General features: G+C 39.4%; 1 protein-coding gene across 1 annotated transcript; it reads left to right on the top strand.

Annotated features, from left to right (window-relative positions):
* Positions 1-9,512: 9,512 nt before the first annotated feature.
* Positions 9,513-19,248, top strand: LOC133598596 (uncharacterized). The gene is made up of 4 exons (XM_061951321.1): positions 9,513-9,669; positions 9,744-9,827; positions 10,907-11,764; positions 18,346-19,248. The coding sequence occupies exons 1-4, from the start codon at positions 9,570-9,572 to the stop codon at positions 18,720-18,722; spliced, it is 1,419 nt and encodes a 472-aa protein (XP_061807305.1). The 5' UTR covers positions 9,513-9,569; the 3' UTR covers positions 18,723-19,248.
* The last annotated feature ends 3,585 nt before the right edge of the window (positions 19,249-22,833 follow it).

Raw genomic sequence — 22,833 nt, 5'->3', positions numbered from 1 at the left:
ATCTCGCAACTTCGGTAAACAGCCGCCATCTTTTTTCCCGGTAGAACAGGAAGCGCTTCTTCTTCTACGCAAGCAACCGCCAAGGAAAGCACCCGCCCCCATAGAACAGGAAGCGCTTCTTCTTCTACTGTAAGCAACCACCCGCCCCCGGAAGAAGAAGAAAAAACGCGCGGATATCACCGTACGTTTCATTTCCTGTTTACATCTGTAAAGACCACAAAATGGCTCCTACAAAGCGACAAGGATCCGGTTCATAAAAAGACGCAATCTCTCCATCCGCACACGGATTACTACCGTATTTCACAGCAACTGATATTCCTGTGAACCGCACTGTGGAACGGGAGCACGTACGGTGAATATTCGCACCACAGGGAATGAGAAGTCATCCTTCACTGCGGTTCTAGCTTGCCATGCTAACTTCCACCCATGGTGATATTCAAAAGGAAGACCTTGCCAAAAGAGACCTTTCCAGCCGGCGTCATCATAAAAGCTAACTCGAAGGGATGGATGGATGAAGAAAAGATGAGCGAGTGGTTAAGGGAAGTTTACGCGAAGAGGCCGGGTGGCTTTTTTCACACAGCTCCGAAGGCGAACACACCTTCACTAAGACGGGCAGACAGCGCCGGACGACATACGCCAACATTTGCCAGTGGATCGTAAATGCCTGGGCAGATATTTCGGTCACAACTGTGGTCCGAGCTTTCCGGAAGGCAGGATTCACAGAACTGCTGGACAACAACAGCGACACTGACTCCGATTACTTCGACGAGACGGAACCGGCCATTTTGTATCCCACGCTTGCGCAACTTTTCAATTCGGACACCGAAGACGAAGAATTCGAAGGATTTACGAATGAAGAATAACTTCAGAAGGTGAGCGCTATGTTTATTTTGTGTGTTGTGACATTAACGTTCGAGCAACATTGTGTTGCTATTGCTCTACACCATTTTGAATTTTACTATGTTTGTGATTGCACATTTGCGTACATTTTGGGACAGAGTTGTTAGAACGCTGGTTTTCAATATATTATTAAAGTTTGACTGAACTATCTGACTGTTTTTTTGACATTGCCTTTAGCGCAGCGTAGGCGCGGCTTATAATCCGGGGCGGCTTATTGGTGGACAAAGTTATGAAATATGTAATTCATTGAAGGTGCGGCTAATAATCCGGTGCGCCTTATAGTGCGGAAAATACGGTACTATACTTCCTATAGTTTAATTCTTATAAAAAAAAAATTGTATAAAACATCTAGGCAATTAACTAAATAAGAGTGAAGGAAAACATTATTGTCTGGTCATAGTAGATGCATTTTCAAAGTAGGTAGAAATATTTCCTAAAGGAAAAGCAGATGTGCTGACAGTAGCAAAAGCATTATGCAAATATTTAGTAAAAATGTACATTAACATTACAAGTACAACAGGACTAACCATTTGAAAGATAGTGGAAAGACCAAGCTAAATACACTTAGCACATAGTAAAAAGGTCATATAATGGGAAAAAGTATTTGGGATTGTATTTAAAAAGGTCATATAATGGAAAAAAACAAGTATTTGGAATTGTATTTGTGTTATCAAAGGGACATGTTAACTAGCACACTACAAATTCCACTGTGTCATAGTTGTAAACATACCATTTGATGGTGTGTCAAAGTTTGATAATAATTGGTTCCTGTTTTGGTAATTAATTTGTTCCTTATGGCGGAGCAAGTGGGAAAGGCTACAAAAACTGATTGTGTTGTATGTATAAGCCCAGACAATTACTCAAGATGAGTCAAAAAAAAAGTTGAATTGAAGTAATGAGCAAAACAAAATTGACCCTGTAGCTAAAGAGACAAAACAGAAACCAATATTTGATAAATATGTGAAAAAGCTAATTATACCTGCATTAACATGCAAGGCTCTGTACAACAGTTAGGAAACGTATCATCAGATAACTGCATACACATAGTAAATGTATCAATATTTGTACAAGAATTGTTAACACGCCTTAACAGTTTGATATCTGAACATTGGAAAATAACTAGACATGATGTAAACTGGCAAAGTGTTGTAGATCCAACTTATATTGATGGGTGTCCAAAGAAGTATATCTGACGACTATAAATTGGTAAATCAAGTTGCAGCTGGATTTGAATCATACGTCTACTGGTGGTGTACGATTAACAAGAATGTTGACAGAATAAACTATGCCCACTACAACGTACAGAGATTGGGAAATTGGACACAGGCCGGACTTGAAGCCGTCGCTAATCAACTCGCCACCGCCACCTTCATTATGGCTTTCAAAACCGTATGGCGCTAGACATGTTGTTAGCGGAAAGAGGGGGTGTGTGCGCAATATTTGGTGAACAGTGTTGCACGTTCATACCAAACAACACCGATGCAGAAGGTAGCCTGACCAAAGCACTGGAAGGCCTTCACACCCTCAACGGTAAAATGAAAGAGCACTCAGGCATAGATACATCTATGTGGGATGGGTGGATGGACGTGTTTGGCAAATACAAGTCTTTGGTATCTGGTATCTATGGCCGTGTTCAGCAATAATGACGTTGTGTGGATGTTGTTGTATTCCCTGTCTGTTCTCTGTTTAACCGTCTGATTACCACAGCGATTAGCCCAGCAGATGATAAAGCTGTTCAGATGTACTTCCTGGTGGACGACAAGGAAGATGAATCTGAAGACGAGGATACCTACCAGGATGGTGTTCCTGATTTATTTCCAGAAATGTCATAAATATGAGGAAAAATGTATGTTCAATTCTGAGTGTAAACATAACTTTGTCGTAAGGAAATTAACCATTAACTGAAAATTGCAAGAAGAAGTTATTAGGGATAAGGAGATTATGGGAACGTTTTTGCGATAAACAGGAGGGAATTGTTGGAATAATTGTTTGTAAGTTATCACAAAAGAAACGTTGTATTATGAATGCTGTCTTTCGAGGCCTAACAAGAGGAAGAAGGCTCGTAAAACTCCACTGTGATTTCAACACGGACAGATGGCAGGATCTGCTCAACTTCCAGAGGAACTCTCTTTGAAGTGTTAAACGAACTCTCTCTGAAGTATTTCACAAACTCTCTTCCAACTGTTTGGTGACCGAGGTCAACGCTGTTTATGACCCGCTGCCCTCTTGAAGTCACTGTGGTCAGGAGACGGGAGGGGTTATCCATTGTCCTCCAACACCTGCCCCAGCTGGATCCAGGAAGAGCCCAAGCCCGAGAAATCCTCTTCCCTTTGAACTTCAAAGCGACCGAAAACAATGACTGTTTTACATACTCCCCATTCCTGCTGTGACATGTGTTGGTGCGTGAACATTGAACATCTGAATAAAGGAGGTGACGAAAACCTTCTTCGTCAGAGCGTGGTGCAGGACTGTACAGAGAGTGCAGTGGCCATGTCTCTCCTCAATTGAGTCCAAATTGAATTCTGTCTCTGTTTGATTCCTTGCCTTTTGTCTTGTTTAACAGATGTCCTCAGTGTTTGAACGTGACAGTATTTCACAATGATTGTGAACAACAGGCAAAATTCCAAAAAAGTGCAGTTCCCCTTTAAATTGCATAACTGAAAATGACTCTAAGCCCATAACATTACTCACTATACTGTAGAGCTGCAGCTATCGAATATTTTAGTAATTGAGTATTCTATCGAATATCCAGATCTATTAATCGAGTAATCGAATAAATCTTGATTTTGCTCGATTTTTTTTTAGTTTGTTTTTTTTGTCCTGTCCAGCTTCTCAGGCAAATCATATTGTTGATGTAGATGCCCATATCGGCTGTACAAATTGACTTTACAAAAGAGAAGTGTGGGATACTTCTCATGTTGCCTTATTTGTATTTTGACTTCATTAAATTGATTTAAATTATTATTTGGTGCAGCCGGACCGAAGCAATATTTTTGCTTAATTGAGGTTTAATTATACATGTTAAGATGTGCCCTCAATTATTGAGTTTCACCTAATTGTCTTTTATTTCCTAAACACCTGTTTTCATTACTGAAAGCTGACACGCACAGCTGAAATGCGTCCGTGGTTGATTGTGCCAATTTATTAGCACAAATTGATTGTGCTAATAAAAACAGGTGCGCTCACAGCCCTATGTGCTGTGTGGTGTGACTGCATAAACATGCGTGCGTTTTTGATGATTATTATACGGTGCCGTTTAAATGGTGGTTTCTCCACACAAATCCGCTGAGCTGTTTTCAACCTGCCAACAATAAACAATATAAAAAGACAAACCACTTAGGAATGACGACAACAGTTTTAAATTTTAAGAATCAATGTTAATTTTGCCATCATAACATGCTTGAGATGAAAACACATTTATATAAAATTAGTTCAAAATTAATATTCCCTGAGAAAGTTAAAATAAAACTATATTGTTAGTATCAAAAATAAAACAATAAGAACAGTTTTCATTATATCAAACATAAAAAGTGGATTAGGTAGTGCCTTTAATACTGCATTTGAAATGTGCAACCAGTGGTGAGTCACCACCAAGCAAAAACCGCGCATGCTCAGAAAAGTAGCGTCAGATTTACCGCCGGTCCGAGCACCCACTGGCAGAAATGTAGATCGGCGCCTATGCTATAGAGACTATAGTGGGTGGAAGTGCAAGCTATCCAAGTAGAATGTGTTTGCATGACTTGAATAACTTTGCACGACTACTTTCGCATGGTTACTAATGAAAGGCTAGTTGAACACGACAGCTCGGATAGCGTTGTTAGTTTTCAACATCTTTTGGCGGCATTTGATGACATCATGGGAGTGAGAGAACACATGATGGTTATCATAATGAATAACATTTATTTTACTAACACAACTTTTGCCTTTACATTTGATAACAGATTACTTACCTCTACAGGTGCTACAGCATCGAACTTGTGCTATTATGGTATGCAAGCTACACTTAGCAATGTTTGCATACTACTGTGTTTTTCTTCGATTTTAGTGTGAAGTGTTCTCCCACCTTGGACAACTTTTGTCACTTCTTAATTCCCTCGTTTTGCTATGGCTCTTGTCCACTGCTTTCTGCGGCGTCTGCCATTGCGAGTTATGTCGGCGTAAAGGTTTCTAAACTCAAGCGTATTTAAAAGACCGTTGTTGTGCGGTGCAGGGGGCGTATGATCTGTGACGTAAACACGCTGTGCAATACCTAAACAGTCCATGCGAAACGAAACAAAACTAAAAGAGGCCGTAAAAAAAACTTAATGACACCTCGAGGCAGCAAAAATTCCTCGAATATATTTTGTAATCTAATTACTCGAGGAATCGTTTCAGCTCTACTATACTGTTGATAATAGCACATCCAGTGACAGGATTGTGTTATTTATCATAACTTCTTGCCTTGTATTAGTTCCACTTTTTTAAGATATCATCTTAATAGTTTGTGATCGGAATGAAGGCTGACAAGTTTCTTGACAAATGTCATTTTCATTCCAGTGCATAAAGGAACTAACAATATACCAGTATGAGCCAGTTCCCCAAACAGTAAAAGCTTATGCCAGGGATATCCAATAATAGATAATTAAATTGGCCTGGATTTTGGTGCATAGGTGATGACTAAGGATGTAACAATATGACATTTTTTAAAATACTGTTACTGTGACCCAAAACTATCATGGTATTGTTAAATGTGGTCAGAAAGTATTTACTCACACACATTTTATGAAAGAAAGAAGGAAGTAAACACACAATATACTTTCTTGGCAGAAGAAACAATATGTATTGTTCTGGCTTATTCAGAGCTATATTGTTTTAATTTGAGGGTTTAAATGTGTTTAGGTTCTTCCGTTTCAATTTTTAAAATAACGATGAACATGTCCGGTTTATGTGACATGATGCAAGTTCACTTCCTGTATTCCTCTGAGAATAGAGCTATCACGAATTAGCATTTAAGCTGGCTATTGAGCTATCATTCAAATTTTTTCAATTATCACAGTTATCAATAATATCATTTATCGTTACATCCCTAGCAGCGATGTAAAGAAAAACAAGCATTTTTTTAATGGTTTCTCTCTCTGATTTGGTCGTCCGCTTCTCCTCCTTTGCACTCATTTTCTTAGTTCTGATAGTTGGAGGGCAGGATGTCGATCTCTGCTCAACTGTGCACATCAACTGTCTAATCAAAACTTATGTTTGTTTCTTGTGCAAATTAATAGAGCACAACAACATGTGACAATATATTAACTCTTAAAGGCCTACTGAAACCCACTACTACCGACCAAGCAGTCTGATAGTTTATATATCAATGATGAAATCTTAACATTGCAAGACATGCCAATACGGCCGGGTTAGCTTACTAAAGTGCAATTTTAAATTTCACGCAAAATAACCTGCTGAAAACGTCTCGGTATGATGACGTCAGCGCATGACGTCACGGATTGTAGAGGACATTTTGGGACAGCATGGTGGCCAGCTATTAAGTCGTCTGTTTTCATCGCAAAATTCTACAGTATTCTGGACATCTGTGTTGGTGAATCTTTTGCAATTTGTTCAATGAACAATGGAGACAGCAAAGAAGAAAGCTTTAGGTGGGAAGCGGTGTATTGTGGCCGACTGCAGCAACACAAACACAGCCGGTGTTTCATTGTTTACATTCCCGGAAGATGACAGTCAAGCTTTACCATTGGCCTGTGGAGAACTGGGACGATGATATCGCAAGTTGGAAAAACTTATTTGGGTATTACCATTTAGTACTGTACTGTGCAATCTACTAATAAAAGTTTCAATCAATCAATCAATCAATCAGTTATAATTATTAATTATGATTAAAATCAAGCGTAAAATTACGAATTCAGTGTTAATATTTTAGTGGTACCCGGACCCCTCTCCAATTGGAAATGTTGGGCCCCGAGGTCGAAAAGGTTAAGTATTCCTGACGTAGCAGACCAGTTGTGTATGAGATTTTTTAAAGAGGTACTGCACTTTTTGGGGGAATTTGTTCTATCATTGATAATTCCTCTGTAAGAAAAAAACACATTTAATTATTTTTTGTATAGTATGGCAATGAAGCTCATGGGTGTTCTCTATTGCTGTGGTTCTCAAACTTTTTTCACCAAGTACCACCTCAGAAAAAATATTGGCTCTCCAAGAACCACCATAATGACCGACAATAAAATACAGTAGCGTAGTAGGCCAAAGTATTTATTAATACCAAGGCCGAGCTTTTATTTAACAAACATTTGACTAGGACTGGGCGATATATCGGATATACTCGATATATCGCGGGTTTGTCTCTGTGCGATATAGAAAATGACTATATTGTGAGTATTCGAGTATACGTTCTCACGCAGTGGCTTTTAGCTGCGGGCATTACGCTACAGGCGTTTCTCACTCTTTCTTGTCTCACCTTCGCACAGAGAGATAAAACAAGCGCACCTTGTATGTCACATACTGTCGCGAGTGCAATGTCGTACACTCTCGCCGAGCAGAGAGGTAGCGGCATGGGTAAAGTTAGCTGTGGTGCAAGCGGAGCGGTGCGAGTGGTAATACGAGAGAAAGAAGGTGCGAATCTGGTAACAAATGATGAAAAAGAAGAATTAATTCCCAAGAAAAACAGCACGGGGTCCATCGTCTGCCAGTGGTTTGGCTTCAAGCGGGAATATGTTGAACAGAATACCGTAATATGTCAAGTATGTGGCAAAAGCGATGCTACAAAAAGTAGCAGCACTACTAATTTGCAGCATAATTTGAAAAGTCACCCGCTAGAGACTGAAGAGTGCTTGAAACTCCGCATGTCAACATCTCCGACCAATGCCACACCAACAAGATGCACTGACCCAATTGAGACTGGCGTCTTCCATTTCCAGATCATCACCGTATGAAAAAAATAGTCAACAACAGAAGGAGATAACGTCCGCATTAACCTACCACATAGCGAAGGACATACACTATTTGATTTCCTATTATGCAGCTAATTTTTATTTGACAGTTATTGAAATATCTTGTGTGACATCATGCACAAAAGTCCACTTTATTTGTTTTAAACTATTGTAGTGGCGTTCTGTACAAAAAGTGCACTTTAATTTAGTGTTGTTTTTATGTCATCTTAGTGACATCATGCACAAAAGTGCACTAAAAGCTTGTTTTAAAATGTCTCTGACAATCTTGCACTTTCTGTTTTGGAAATTACATGAATGCTTGTGCCACTGCTTAATGACTGTTTAATAAAAACAGTTTTTGGTAAATTTGCTTAATTGTGATTTCCCTCTCTGCATGAAATTTTAAAATGAGCATATGTTAATGCAGTATGAAGTAGAATCATCATACTGCTGTGATTATGTGCATCAAGTGTTAATTCAAGGCTAAGGCAAAATATTGTGATATATATCGTGTATCGTGACATGGCCTAAAAATATCAAAATATTAATAAAAGCCCATATCGCCCAGCCCTATATTTGACCACTGTAACATTACACACAGTTTAGTAGCGCTGTGTTTGATTATAGGAAAATAAAACACTGTACTTTAATCAAATGAATATTTGGCGTACCACTAGTGGTACACTTACCACAGTTTGAGAATCCCTGCTCGATTGCATCCACAAAGCCCTCTAAAAAACATCCAAAAACTGCTAACTATATTCCATGTACATGTCGTGACTTGAATATTAACCAAGTACTGTATTAGCAATATTGTTATTAAAAGCGCTAAGTTTGAGAAACTACTTTTAGCAACGCTGTGATCACAGAGCGGTAACTAGCTTATTTAGCTATAATGACATACTGAGCCAATGAGCTGCTGCATCGCCTCTGAGTTGGTGAAAGTTGATTTTAGATTATAAATCATGCCTCTCACTTGTATAGCAGAAGGTTGTGGTCATGAACCGAAAAGTTGGTCAACTTTGACATTCAACTCACAGATCGTGATATATATTAGTGATTATATAATGATCCATCCAGCCATCCATTTTCTACCGCTTGTCCCTGATGTATTTATGTATTTAATTTTGTCTCATTTGACCCTCCATACTTTCCCTCGCCACACATTTAAAAGCTTTTTTCTTTTAATGTGGATGTTAGAATGATAGAATATCTAAAATGTAACTAATGTGTCATCAGTGAAGCCAAGATCTCTGACAAAATGTCACACACACACACACAAGCCAAAATTGATATTTACTTGATGTGTTGAATAGGAAGAAATGAACATTTTAAATGTTGCACTCTTATGCTTGGTGACTTCCTGTTATTGCATACAAGAAATTTAGAGTTTTGCTGACTCTTCTGTAATGTTCCCATCTTGAAAGATGGCTCTGCCACAGAGAATAAAGACAAGCCAAATGCCATCTTTGAATGTCCATGTAAAGTGGAGTCTTATTTGTTTTACACAAAAGTACAATATAGAGTTTATATTAAGGCTGGCTTAACATTAAACACCTATTACACATCATAACAACTTTTTCAGACTTCTCCTTTAAATTTATATCCATCCAAAAGGCGTGGCTACTGCTTTTTTCCCCGATTCAGCAGATGCCCAAACCTTCATAAAGCTGCTTTTGACGCAACACTTGTGAAACTTGTAGTGGGGTGACAAACAAGAGGGTGACTAAAGTGTGATTACAAATTGCACACATGTCAGTGACTTTTAACAGCAAGTCAGGGGTGATGAAAGCAGCTGGTTGGGACTTGATGGACTCGGATCATAAATCGGAATATGGAAAGAGACGATCAGGTAAGGATGCTGAAGATGTATTTAAAACTTACAACACATTGACATTGCTAATTGCTATTGTTTTTGTGTCACAGTGTGGTACATTGGAGTTGCAGCTGTGTGTTTGGGGCTGATCTGTCTTCTTCTACTGGTTATCATCATAGCTATGTTGGCCCAACGTGAGTACATGCCTTGACATGACTGCAAATCCAAACAACAATGCTAATGTGAGTGTGTGGCTGGCGGAAACGCTTGCATGCACTGCTAAAATAGATCAATACATGTTATTCAATCAATCAATCAATCAATGTTTACTTATATAGCCCTAAATCACGAGTGCCTCAAAGGGCTGCACAAGCCACAACGACATCCTATTGACCAGATTTATATAATAATAATAAATAGCTTTATTGTCTTCGAGAAGAAATTTGTCTTGGGCATCAAGACACAGCGTTTTACATACATACATAAATACATACATATATACATACATACATACATACATACATACATACAGTTCATCCGACAATACAGTGACGACAGTGAACAGTGTGCAGGTATATCAGATAGTTGGGATCACACATTACACTCCCGCCATATTGCACACCTCCCGTATTGCACTATCCCAATATGCACTCCTTATTCTGCATCCGGTAATTACAGTAGGTTTGTGTTGTTAAGTGCTTTGATTGCCAGTGGCACAAAGGAAAATCTATACCTGTTGAGTTTGTATGTTGTTGTTCTGTACCGTTTACCATTTCGCATCAACACAATTTCACTATGAAGTACTGTATGTGGTGTGGGTCACGGGTGACTTTAAGACCCTGCTTCCTCACTGACTTGTTGACTATTTCTTCAAGGGAAAAAGGGGGCTCCATGCCAATTATTTTACCAGACCTCTTGATAAGGTTTTGAAGTTGGGTTTTAAGTTTGACAGACAGATTTCCAAACCATGTGGAGATGCCATAACGGATGACTGATTCACAAAAAATATTATAAAAAATATGTATTTAATTAATTAGAATCAAAGTTTTGGAACGGCGTGGCTCAGAAACTTGAGGGTTCCTGGTTTGACTCCAGCTTCTACAATTCTAGTCACTGACGTTGTGTCCTTGGGCAAGACACCCAAAACCTTGCTCCTAGTGCCGCCCACACTAGTGTAAATGTAGCTTAAATGTAGATAATAGGTTTCTCAATTTAAGGCGCATTGAGTCACTAGAGAAAAAGTGCTATATGAGTTTGCCCTTTTTTTTTACAGATATCAGGCCAACACATCTTAAAGACACCGAACTGCCCATTAGTGTCGTGAAATCTGACAACCTGACTTCACAATGCTTCCACCTACAAGGCAAATACAGCACCTTGCTCGAAAGCAACAACCGGTTAGAGAACAATCTCTGTTCTCTGACTAAAGAGAAGGACAATGTCACAGGGGAGCGGGACACCCTTCGAAATGAGCGAGACATTCTCCAAAGAGAGCGAAGCACCCTCCAGAGTGAAAGTGACACCCTCAAACATCAGCGAGACACCTTCAGGACTGAGCGAGACACCCTGCAAAATGAGCAAGAAGCCATCGACAAGGAGCGTGACATCTTACAGAGAGAACAAGAAACCCAGCAAAACGAGCGAGAAACCCTTAAAAGTGAGCGAGACGCTCTTACGAGTGAGAAAGAATCCCTCCAAAATGACAGAGAGACCCTCCAAAATGAGAAAGAAACCCTCAAAAAGGAGCGAGACACTCTCGAGGTTGAGAAAGTATCCCTCCAAAACGAGAGAGGCACTCTCCAAAATGAGAGAGGTACTCTCCAAAATGAGCGAAACACCCTCCAAAATGAGAAAGACGTCGTCCAAAACGAACGAGCCACTCTCCAAAAGGAGCGAGACACCCTCCAAAACGAGCGAGACACCCTGCGAAATGAGAAGAATACCCTCCTGAACGAGCGAGACACCGTCATGAAAGAGCGGGACTCCCTGAGAGACGAGCGAGACCATCTGAGGCTGGTGTCCAGCAATCTGACCAAAGCGTTGGAGTTCCTGCAGAGTCGATTCGACACTGCGGTAGAAAGTCGCGATGGCTTGAAGGAGGAGGCCAAAGAGTTGAATAATAACAGAACAGGTGAGGCATGCACAGAGACAACAAGTTCAGACCTGTAAGATAATAAGGAGGTACAAACGTATTTGATCTCACAGGGAATTGTTCAGAAAAGATCAGTCCTTGAAATATGAAACACATTCATATTTACTTAAATTCCCAAGTAAAGCTTGATCTGTATTTTTTAAACATTTCTTGCTCCTGATGGTAAGTATTTTTCAAGTTCTATCAACACCACTTTGTATTTGTTTATTCAAGTAAAGCATTGGCTTGACAAACTAAAAGATGCCTTGGGGGTCTTTTGGTATAAATTAGGCATGTTCAAACTTTTGTCTTCCACAGAGGGCCTCATACAAAAACATTTAAGGTTTTTAATATCCTTTCTTTATTGTTTGTTAACCAGCATGGAGAGGTGGGTGTAGAGCAGTGTCAGGGAAACGGTGTTACTAACGCTTATACTTTTACTTTCATTACTTTTACTTAGCCCCCTTCTACACTAAGCCGGAAGGTAATCCAGGGTAAATCCCACCTAACCTTATCCTTGTCCACACACACACACAATGGTCATTTAAGACCCCCCACCCCTGTCCGTCCGCCGGCGCAACGTGACCTAGTACGCATGCGTGGAAAATGTGCACGTCATAGTCACTTCCAGTGTTGCTTTGTGTGCATGTTCTTAAATTTAACTTATCTGAACAATATCCTATTGTAGTGAATCACACCTGAGCCATCATGAAGTAATCAAATCTTTAATGGACACGTGAAAGTAAACAACGTGATAAAGAACATTTTACATCAATCAATCTAGGGATCTAGATATCTGGTCAGGACACTCCTCTCCCTTTTGCTTTCACCTTCATTGTCCATTAGTTTTTGGTGACTTTATATACTCTGGACCTAGACGTTGAGTCCGCGACATACATGGCGGACAATAACTGATACAGTCTGCTTTGCCAGTCCAAATGCATTAGATGTTTTCCGTAGTTTTCTCTCGACGGCCAGGTAATACAAAGCACACGCTACCTTTTTTATCACATCCACGGGAGCCCGCATTCTCATTGACTCTCCTTCGACTAATGGACAAAGTTTTTCGGAAAATGGAATCACAGCTCACCCGGACATTCGAAAGTTCTCTTGCCGTCTGAGATGTGTTGTATCCGAAATAGCTGCAATCACGCGTTTTCTTCTCTTAAGGTATTCATGTGTGATTTCCACAAGCGTCTGTACATTTAGAAGAATGACAAACACAGGCATGTCTGGATGACTCGCCTCCGTCTTTCCTGTGGTTAGCTCCGGTTGTTATGAAGCTGGTTGTGGCGCGTTCTTTCTGACGTCACTTCCTCTCTGAACTCAGTTTGTAAACGATCAATGAGTCCATACAAAGCTAAGAACGAAGATTCAAGAAATACAGGGCGCACTTACCCGTGTAAAAAATTATCCAAGGGGAATCTTAAACGATGGTTTAGTGTGGCTGAAACGGGGCTTAGGCTAAATAAACGTTCGTTTAAGGGGTTATCCGGCTTAGTGTAGACATAGCCTTAGGTTACCGACACGTTTGATGTAAGGCAGCACATTACTTTTGATGTAGTTGGATGTCAACAAGACAGCGTCAGAAGCACAGCAAGGTCAATGCAGGAAGTAACTTTTTACTAATGAAAGCAACAACCAGCACCACACTAAAATGAACTTGATATTAACTAGGAAGAGGCACCATCACACAGCAAACAATGTGTAGGTTAATTACACACACTTGTACTACTACTACTACTAAGAGGGAATTAGTAATTGAAGCGACAAGCTTGCAATAGTACAATACCCCGTTTGTGGACAAGGAAACTACAGCCACGGAAGCACAGTCAATCTCTAACTAGCGCTAACACAATCCAGTGAAAAGATTCAACAGAGCTGCCAAAACTGCCGCTGCTAAGCTAACAAACACAGCTGAGGTAAAAAGCTGCTCTGAGCGTGCTTTTGCTGACATCCCTCGTCACTTGGCACTGTTTTTTTGTAAGGAAAGGAGTAACTCTAACTAATTACTTTTTAAAGGTAATTTTCAGAACACTGGTATAGAGTAGGCAAATATTGTACTCAAGAAAGAGTACCGTTAATTTAGCACAGGGGTATTCAACAGGGTGTCCGTGACCTCCAGGGGTCTGCAGAGGTACTGCAGGGGGGGTTGATTCGACTTCTAAAAAAAATTAACTACCGTATATTCCCCATGCAATTTTTTCACAAATGTAAATACCTCTAAATCAGTGGTTCTTAACCTGGGTTCAATCGAACCCTTGGGGTTCGGTGAGTCGGGTTTAGGGGTTCGGGGGACGTCAAAACACACCCGACTCATCGTGTAAATAAAAACTTCTCCCTATCGACGTATTACGGATATGGCAACAGCAGAAGTCAGACAGATTTGCAGGTGTGTAATTTGTTGTGAGTTTATGCACTGTGTTGGTTTTGTTGTTTGAACAAGGTGATGTTCATGCACGGTTCATTTTGTGCACCAGTAAAACAAACATGGTAACACTTTAGTATGGGGAACATATTCACCATTAATTAATTGCTTACTAACATGCAAATTAGTAACATATTTGCTCTTAACTAGTCATTATTAAGTATGTATTAATGCCTTATTCGGCATGGCCTTATTATAACCCTAACCCTCTAACCCTGGCTCTAACCCTAACCCTAACCAAATAACTCTAAATTAAGTCTTTGTTACTTAGAATATGTTCCCCATACTAAAGTGTTACCAAAAACATATAACTTTGTCTTGAATTTGAAAAAAAATAACATTTTATTTTTCACTAAAGAAGGGTTCGGTGAATGCACATATGAAACTGGTGGGGTTCGGTACCTCCAACAAGGTTAAGAACCACTGCTCTAAATACACATTAACATTGATCCAACTCATTCTAGTAGTTTAGAAATACCAGACACACGTACCTATTTCCCTAATATATTTTTTAAATAAGAAGATAGCAAGCACTTAGAGCTGTAGTTGCCAGCTAGCGATTAGCGGGCCAATTGTTAGTTAGCGTTTAGCGCGCTATATGTCTACTAGCAAAAGTTGTCAGCTAGCAATACGTGCGCTAGTTGCCAGCTAGCTATTAGCCGCTCTAAACTATATTATTTCAATATCTTAGTATTGGACTATAACAAGGTACATTCAGGAGCAGTTTCATTTAAAACACAATTGTATATACGATACCGTATATAAGGAAGTGGTTCCCGCTCCTTCTCTCAGTTTGGGGCTCCTTGGCCTAAAATTCATTGAAGACCCCTGCTTCAGAGTAAAGTGACTCAAGTAAAAGTAAAAAGTAGTCATCACTTGAGTCAGTGCTTAGTGAAAAAAAACTACTCAAGTACTTAGTAACAGCTGGGTAACTTCTATGAAAAAAACTACTCAAGTACTTAGTAACAGCTGGGTAACTTCTAATTTGTTTAGTAGCTATTTTCTAATGATACTTGCACTACAACTGTAGTGTGTGTGTGTGTGTGTGTGTGTGTGTGTGTATGTGTGTGTGTGTGTGTGTGTGTGTGTGTGTGTGTGTGTGTGTGCGTGCGTGCGCCTTTGTGCGTGCGTGCGCCTGACCATCTCGTTCCACTGTCGCGAAAGTGAGGCTCATCACAATGTAATGATAAAAATACCACAACAGAGACCCCGGACTGTTGAACAACTTAAGCTGTACATCAAGCAAGAATGGGAAAGAATTCCACCTGAAAAGCTTCAAAAATTGGTGTCCTCAGGTCCCAAACGTTTACTGAGTTTCGTTAAAAGGAAAGGCCATGTTACACAATGGTAAAAATGCCCCTGTGCCAACTTTTTTTCAATGTGTTGCTGCCATTAAATTCTAAATTAATGATTATTTGGAAAAAAAAAATAAAATTCTCAGTTCGAACATTAAATAACTGGTCTTTGCAGTGTATTCAATTAAATATAAGTTGAAAAGGATTTGCAAATCATTGTATTCTGTTTTTATTTACGAATTACACAACGTGCCAACTTCACTGGTTTTGTGTTTTGTATTATATCCTCAAACTACGGCTCGGTTAACACGAAGATATCATATCAGTTTTACACTTGATTTAATCGCCATCAGTCCTCCATTCTTCTTCTACGGTGTTTTTTCAGTCCAGTAAAACTCCTTCCAGGTAAACTTGTTAAAAGCCCCGCCCACAGCACCCGCCCCTCGCGCTGAAAAACTGCCATTAGTTTAAAACCGTAAAAAAAAGAAGTGATAACCGAAAAAAGAGAAACAAAACCATAAAAAAGAGAAACGATCATAAAAACTTTTGAAACCCACAAAAACAATAAAAGTGTACAAAAATATGAAAATTGGCATTGAAAACATCAATCAAAAAATGTTTTTCAATATTTTGTATTAATTTTTTGTCAAAACTTGTTTCGGTGCCAATACAACTTTTTCTATAATGTAAAAAAAAAAATGTCGATACCAAATCTTACTGGTAGAGTTCTGGCTCCATAATATGAAAATAATAATACAGTAAAAAAATACTTTTGGCTGCTGACGTACGCGCACAACGAGTAAGCGCGGAGACGGTTTACAACACGGTGCTGTTTCGCTTACAATACCAATGTCACTTTAGCTTGATTCATGAGCAGGTCACGGAATGAAAAAGGAGAGTTGTTGTCAGTTTTTGGATATTTTTTTAGAACACTTAAAAGGGCGGAATAGATTGCATTGTTAGCCACCTTCTACTAGCCGTTTTTCACTATTTAGAATGCACATAAAAGGAAAAGACATGTGTTCTTATCTCACATAAGGATTGTGAATGATGCCCAAAATTCACCAAAAATGCAGTTTTCCTTTAACACCATGTCAAAGTTGAGAGAAGAAAAGATCAATTATGATATATATATATATATATATATATATATATATATATATATATATATATATATATACAGTGTTTCCCACAGGACAGGCATCTATTTGCGGTGGTGTGGCCGGCCGGCCGGGGGGGGGGTTTGGGCGGCGATGACCAAGAAGAACGCGAAGTTGGAATAAAGTTTTGCATTCCGCCCGATTGTAGCTGAGATAGGCTCCAGCGCCCCCCGCGACCCCAAAGGGAATAAGCGGTAGAAAATGGATGGATGGATGGAGTTTGCATGTCACTATAAAGTTATATAAGCCTTGCTTGTTCAATATTTAATGCAAAACTTGTTTGGGTCCCTATTAAAAGGTTAATTTGTTCAACCTTGGCCCGCGGCTTTGTCAATTTTACATTTTGGCTCACTCTGTATTTGAGTTTGACACCCCTGGTATACACCGTTTTGATAATACCTCCTGTGGTCTGGACTGTAGGCCTACCTCCTCTCCAAGTCGAGCCCTTTTCGGCCGTTGGAAATATTTTTCTATACTCATCTGTGTGAAGGAGTGAACATCCAACATTAGAATTTATTACTAACAACAGAACCGCTCTATGTACAGTGCCGTCTAACCTTAAGCGGCAGCAGCTCAACACATGCAGGAGCCAGTGCTCATGGCTTATATCTTACTAAAATCCTTCCCGTTGACTATTTACAACACTACACAGTATTTATTATTATTATTATTATCTATAATTACATTTAAATGGCATTGCATACATGTAAAATTAAATGCTATTTCACATTATTTGACCAGTAGCAGTTACACTCATCTGAACAGGTCAGCCACCTGTTTAAAGCCTAATCACAGTTGACATCTTGAAATGAAGGGCCTTTAATGGCCAAAACATTAACCTGGACAGCTTTTTAAGAGCTGCTTGGCTCAGATTTTATTCATTGCATTCACATGCTGCAATGGACAGTGGACAATTTGCTCCAGTATTAATGCAATATCTGAAGCACCGTCTCCACGTGTGTATATTGACAACAGGGTTATAACCTGGACACGTTAGCTCGTCGAATGAAAACACCTGACTGTTACTACGTGCGTCTGCCCCGCCCCCCGAGCAAACAGCGGCGATGTTAATAAAGCAGCGTCAGGCTGCTCACGTCGGTGAAACGCCAAGACGTCTTACCCTCGTATTTTCATCCGGTCGGTCCGTTCCGTCCTCTTCTTCTTCTTCTTCTTCATCTTCTGGCGCACCAGGTGAATTAATTGCTATTGGCGAGTTACAATGCATAGTAGGCTACCGCCACCTACTGCACCGGTGTTGTAACTACAAGCTCCATTCACAGACAGTCTCATTGCTTTTATGAGCGGTAGAGCGAGTCAAAAGCCGAAAAATCCATTTGTGGCGGACGTAATTCTATCGTGGCGGGCCGCCACAAATAAATGAATGTGTGGGAAACCCTGATATATATATATATATATATATATATATATATATATATATATATATATATATATATATATATAATTGATCTTTGTATAATTAATTAGTAGGTCTAAATGAGCACCAAGCTGGTGCTAATGCTAATACCATTGTATATGAGAAGCAGCTAAGCTAGTCCAGCACATGTTGTGTAAATAAAGAAGCTCGCCTGGGTTGTCATGGCGATGACAGAAACACATGCACACTTCCTATGAAGCTGCTGTTGTTGCATTGTGTTGTGTTAAATTGATCAAATAACAATGTGACCCTGCTCCCTATAGAAAAACTCTGTCCAGCTGACTGGGTCAAATTTCAGGAGAAATGCTACTACATCTCCAAGAATGGTAAAACTAGGTCGTGGCAAACAAGTCGAAGAGACTGTCAGGACCGAGGAGGCGACCTGGCCATCATCACCACAAAAGAAGAGCAGGAATTTGTCACCACTTACTACGACCGAATCTGGATCGGGCTGTCTGATTTAGATGTAGAGGGCAAGTGGAAGTGGGTGAACGGGCAAGAACTGGACTTTGAAGGATTCTGGCAGAAAGGGGAGCCCAATGACGTTAATGGATATGAGGACTGTGTTGAGATTTCACGTGGACGGGGATGGAACGATATGCCTTGTCGCGAACAATTGTCCTGGGTTTGTGAAGATTAACATTGACTTTGTGAGTCTGCTTCTCATGTTTGATTATACAGACGACACCATCTTTTTGTATCTACTGCATATCCATCAGGCATCTTCACCTTCATTTCTTTTCCAGCGGAACTTCGACCTACCCAATGTTTTCCCCCCCACACGAAATAAATGATTGTTTTCAGCTTTTTCAGAAAGTTGTGACAAACGGTGTAATGTTTTGAGGCTTCAATTTTTCAATGACATTGATTCAATTGGTGATTTTATGAATTAAACATGCACCTGGGGATAGGTTGATTGGCAACAATAAATTGGCCCTAGTGTGTGAATGTAAATGTGAATGTCGTCTGTCTATCTGTGTTGGCCCTGTGATGAGGTGGCGACTTGTCCAGGGTGTAGCCCGCCTTCCGCCCGAATGCAGCTGAGATAGGCTCCAGCACCCCCTGTGACCCCGAAACGGCCAAGCGGTAGAAAATGGATGGATCCCCTCTATATTTCAAGTGTTCCTTGTAACCTTCATCTAATAAAGCACATGATTGCAACAAAATATGTTTTACATGTTTTATACCACACCGACTTACAGTAAAAGTCGACTCTCAATGGCAGTAAAAGCATTGAGCTCATCGTCAAATTGCAGTACTGTTTTAATTCATTTTAACTAATAATAGAAATATATTTTTAAAGTTATACAAAGAAACACCACCTAAGTCTTCCTTCCTTATTCTCTTCTGTCTGCTCTGTCGTCCACAAGTTGCAGACATTCGCCATGTATGTTTTATGCTGGTCTATCGTAAACATCCATTTATGGTCCAACATATATACCCTCGCACATTAAGAGTATTTGTGAACTGTTGAACGTGATTTATAGCGCACGTTATTGTTGGTAAATGAGAAACAATGAATAGATTATTATCACACTTCAACATCTCTATCATGTAAACGCTGCCTCCTTACTTGGTCAGCATTGCAAATAAAAATATGTTCTTAATGGCCTTAATCTATATTAATAAATAAGTATATAAATTAATGTAAATTAAGAATTGAGGACGCCGCTGTGTTGCTAAATGTACATATACTACATTACCCAGAAGGCTTAGCACTGCAAATAAGAACCAGAAATAGGTCTGAGCAATGCCAGAGGACAACAATTGTGCTGTTTGAGCAACAACGAGGTAATACATTGTCACACGTTGTTTCTGCTTCGTCTGCTCAAGAAACAAACACAAGCTTTGATTAGACAGTTGACATGCGTGTTTGAACGCCCTTCAGAGACAAATTCCAGTAGCGAAAATGACGCTGATTGGCCAAAATGTGCGAGGAAGTTGCAGGCATTGGATAAAGTTGCGAGGACGAGCATAATTTAGCGGGAATTGGTTGAATTTGCGAAAATTGGCGCAATCGACACATTGCACATTCCTAAAGTGACTGGTAATACGTTTGTAGATCAACTATACAATGTTGGGTTGAACGGTGTACCGGTATAGTATAGGACCACGATACTAATGGATCATATTCGCCTCTTAAAAGTACCATGTCCCCAACCCTTCGCCTTACCACTACCGGTACCAAAATATTAATATCGGGACAACACTAATCTAATGTACTAATAAAGTATGAGTACAATGTTTTAACCCATGCGCTTGAAAGGCAACACCCTTCCCAAAAGGAAGTTAGTCATGTTTTACGTAGAAGCCAGAATGGGTGGTGTATACAGCTTTAGTTTTATTTCCTGTTCCATGATGGCCATCACTTTTCTCGTCTTTGGTTCGATATCATCAATTTTATGCTACTTCAGAGCAGATTTCCCGCCCCAAATTCCAAATTAGAAAACTTTAGCAATCGACTTTGTAGGTTCAACTGTACTTCAATATCTGTCTCTAATTATATTAGCAAAGTGTTATTTTTATATTGTGTATATACAGTCGCGATCAAAAGTTGACATCACATAAACAATGATAAGACCTTCTGGAGGAAAGTTCTGTGGTCAGATGAAACAAAAATGTTGCTATTTGGCCACAATACCCAGCAATATGTTTGGAGGAGAAAAGGTGAGGCCTTTAATCCCAGGAACACCATTTCTACCGTCAAGCATGGTGGTGGTAGTATTATGCTCTGGGCCTGTTTTGCTGCCAATGGAACTGGTGCTTTAAATGGGACAATGAAAAAGGAGGATTACCTCCAAATTCTTCAGGACAACCTAAAATCATCAGCCTGGATGTTGGGTCTTGGGCACAGTTGGGTGTTCCAACAGGACAATGACCCCAAATACACGTCAAAAGTGGTAAAGGAATGGCTAAATCAGGCTAGAATGAAGGTTTTAGAATGGCCTTCCCAAAGTCCTGTCCGTGTAGACAATGCTGAAGAAACAAGTCCATGTCAGAAAACCAACAAATTTAGCTGAACTGCAGCAATTTTGTCAAGAGGAGTGGTCAAAAATTCAACCAGAAGCTTGCTAGAAGCTTGTGGATGGCTACCAAAAGCCTCTTATCGCAGTGCAACTTGCCAAGGGACATGTAACCAAATATTAACATTGCTGTATGTATGTATACTTTTGACCCAGCAGATTTGGTCACATTTTCAGTAGACCCATAATAAATTCATAAAATAACCAAACTTCATGAATGTTTTTTTGTGACCAACAAGTATGTGCTCCAATCACTCTATCACAAAAAAATAAAAGAGTTGTAGAAATTATTGGAAATTCAAGACAGCTATGACATTATGTTCTCTACAAGTGTATGTAAACTTTTGATCGCGACTATATATGTGAGACAAATGACAAACTATGTTTACTAGAAGTGGGACTCTTTGGGCACCTCACAATTCGATTAGGATTCTTGGGGCAACGATTCGATTTCAGAATCAATTCTCAATTCAACACGATTCTTGTAATGTATTATTTTGTATGTATATTATGATAAAACCTTTTCAAAACAGGTTACAAGTTGCAATAGTTCCACTTGGCTGCTGACGTACGTACAACTTATTCACAAAGTGAAGGTCTGCAAAACGGCTTTTTAAAAATGTTTTTTTAATTTGTTTTTATTTTTTTACTGAATGTTAATCAGTCTAATCCAATAAAGTAGTGCAACTCCAACGCCAACCTAATACCAGCTTTACAATACTTATAATATTAATTTACAGAACAATTGAGAAGACGTACAAATGCAGTACTGTACTAAGCTAAAAAGAAAACAAAAACTGTATCAAAGCATATCAATAATAGTTGTTTAATGGTTTTAATTAAAAACTTGAAGCTTAGAAAGAAAGACAGAATGAACGGGAAAAAAAAGTAGGTTTTAGTGTATAAAGTGTTTTAAGAGCATAGCATAGGAAGTCTTTATAAGCGTTTGTAAAAGCTGTGTGCAGGGCTTATAAAGACTCTGAATGCATATAATATTCATAAAAATCTTTATATCAATAACATCCCAATAATGTTATTCAATGTATTCAATGGACATTTGTGTTACATGTCCTTTGTTTCTGTGTTGAGGTTTTGTCCATACAAAGGACTCACTGGGACTCACTGCTTTTTCACCACTTTGCCTGCTATTTCCTTCATACAGTATCTGATTGCTGTTAACAGTAATAAAGGTTTGCCAGCCTAGCAGTCCTGCTGTAAAAAACATTGCTGGTGTGCGATGAGAGGCACCGTCCTGTCGTTCATTGTAACGTCTCATCTCCTCCTCAACTCAACTGAGGCCAGAATGCTTTCAAGAGGTTATGTCAATATTGGTTTTTATATTCCAAATCCTAGCTAAACATTAACAGTGGCATGTTTCTTTTTTCTTTTAAGTGCTCTTTTCAATACAACAGCAAAGTAACTTTCCTAACCTTTAACTTTCCGTCTTGATGTGTTAAAAAAAATACAATAAAGTCAGTCAATGCCAAAGTCTTAACTCTTAACTTATGAATATATATTTACTTATTCAACTCCTTCAAAGTCCAAGTCAACCAGTAGCCACACCATTGTCCGCTTAGTTGTATTTATCCTTTGTCACTAATAAGTAATCAATAAATTCCACTCTTATCCTTATTTTCCCTCCTACATAAGCAATTGGTGATTGTTTTAACTCCATGTTTCAGTCACTTTTCTACCACAATTTCATGTTTTTCTATGATGATGTGGCAG

This window comes from Nerophis lumbriciformis, linkage group LG04 (assembly GCF_033978685.3).
Source record: "Nerophis lumbriciformis linkage group LG04, RoL_Nlum_v2.1, whole genome shotgun sequence".
In the NCBI taxonomy this organism is placed as follows: domain Eukaryota; kingdom Metazoa; phylum Chordata; class Actinopteri; order Syngnathiformes; family Syngnathidae; genus Nerophis; species Nerophis lumbriciformis.
This window is presented reverse-complemented; position numbering and strand designations above follow the sequence as displayed.

Bases quoted from the DNA above. Each gene is read 5' to 3' on its own strand.
- LOC133598596 (XM_061951321.1), top strand. From the start codon at position 9,570: ATGTCAGTGACTTTTAACAGCAAGTCAGGGGTGATGAAAGCAGCTGGT. The intron at 9,670-9,743 runs GTAAGGATGCTG...TTTGTGTCACAG, and splicing joins ATATGGAAAGAGACGATCAG to TGTGGTACATTGGAGTTGCA. The intron at 9,828-10,906 runs GTGAGTACATGC...TTTTTTTTACAG, and splicing joins CATAGCTATGTTGGCCCAAC to ATATCAGGCCAACACATCTT.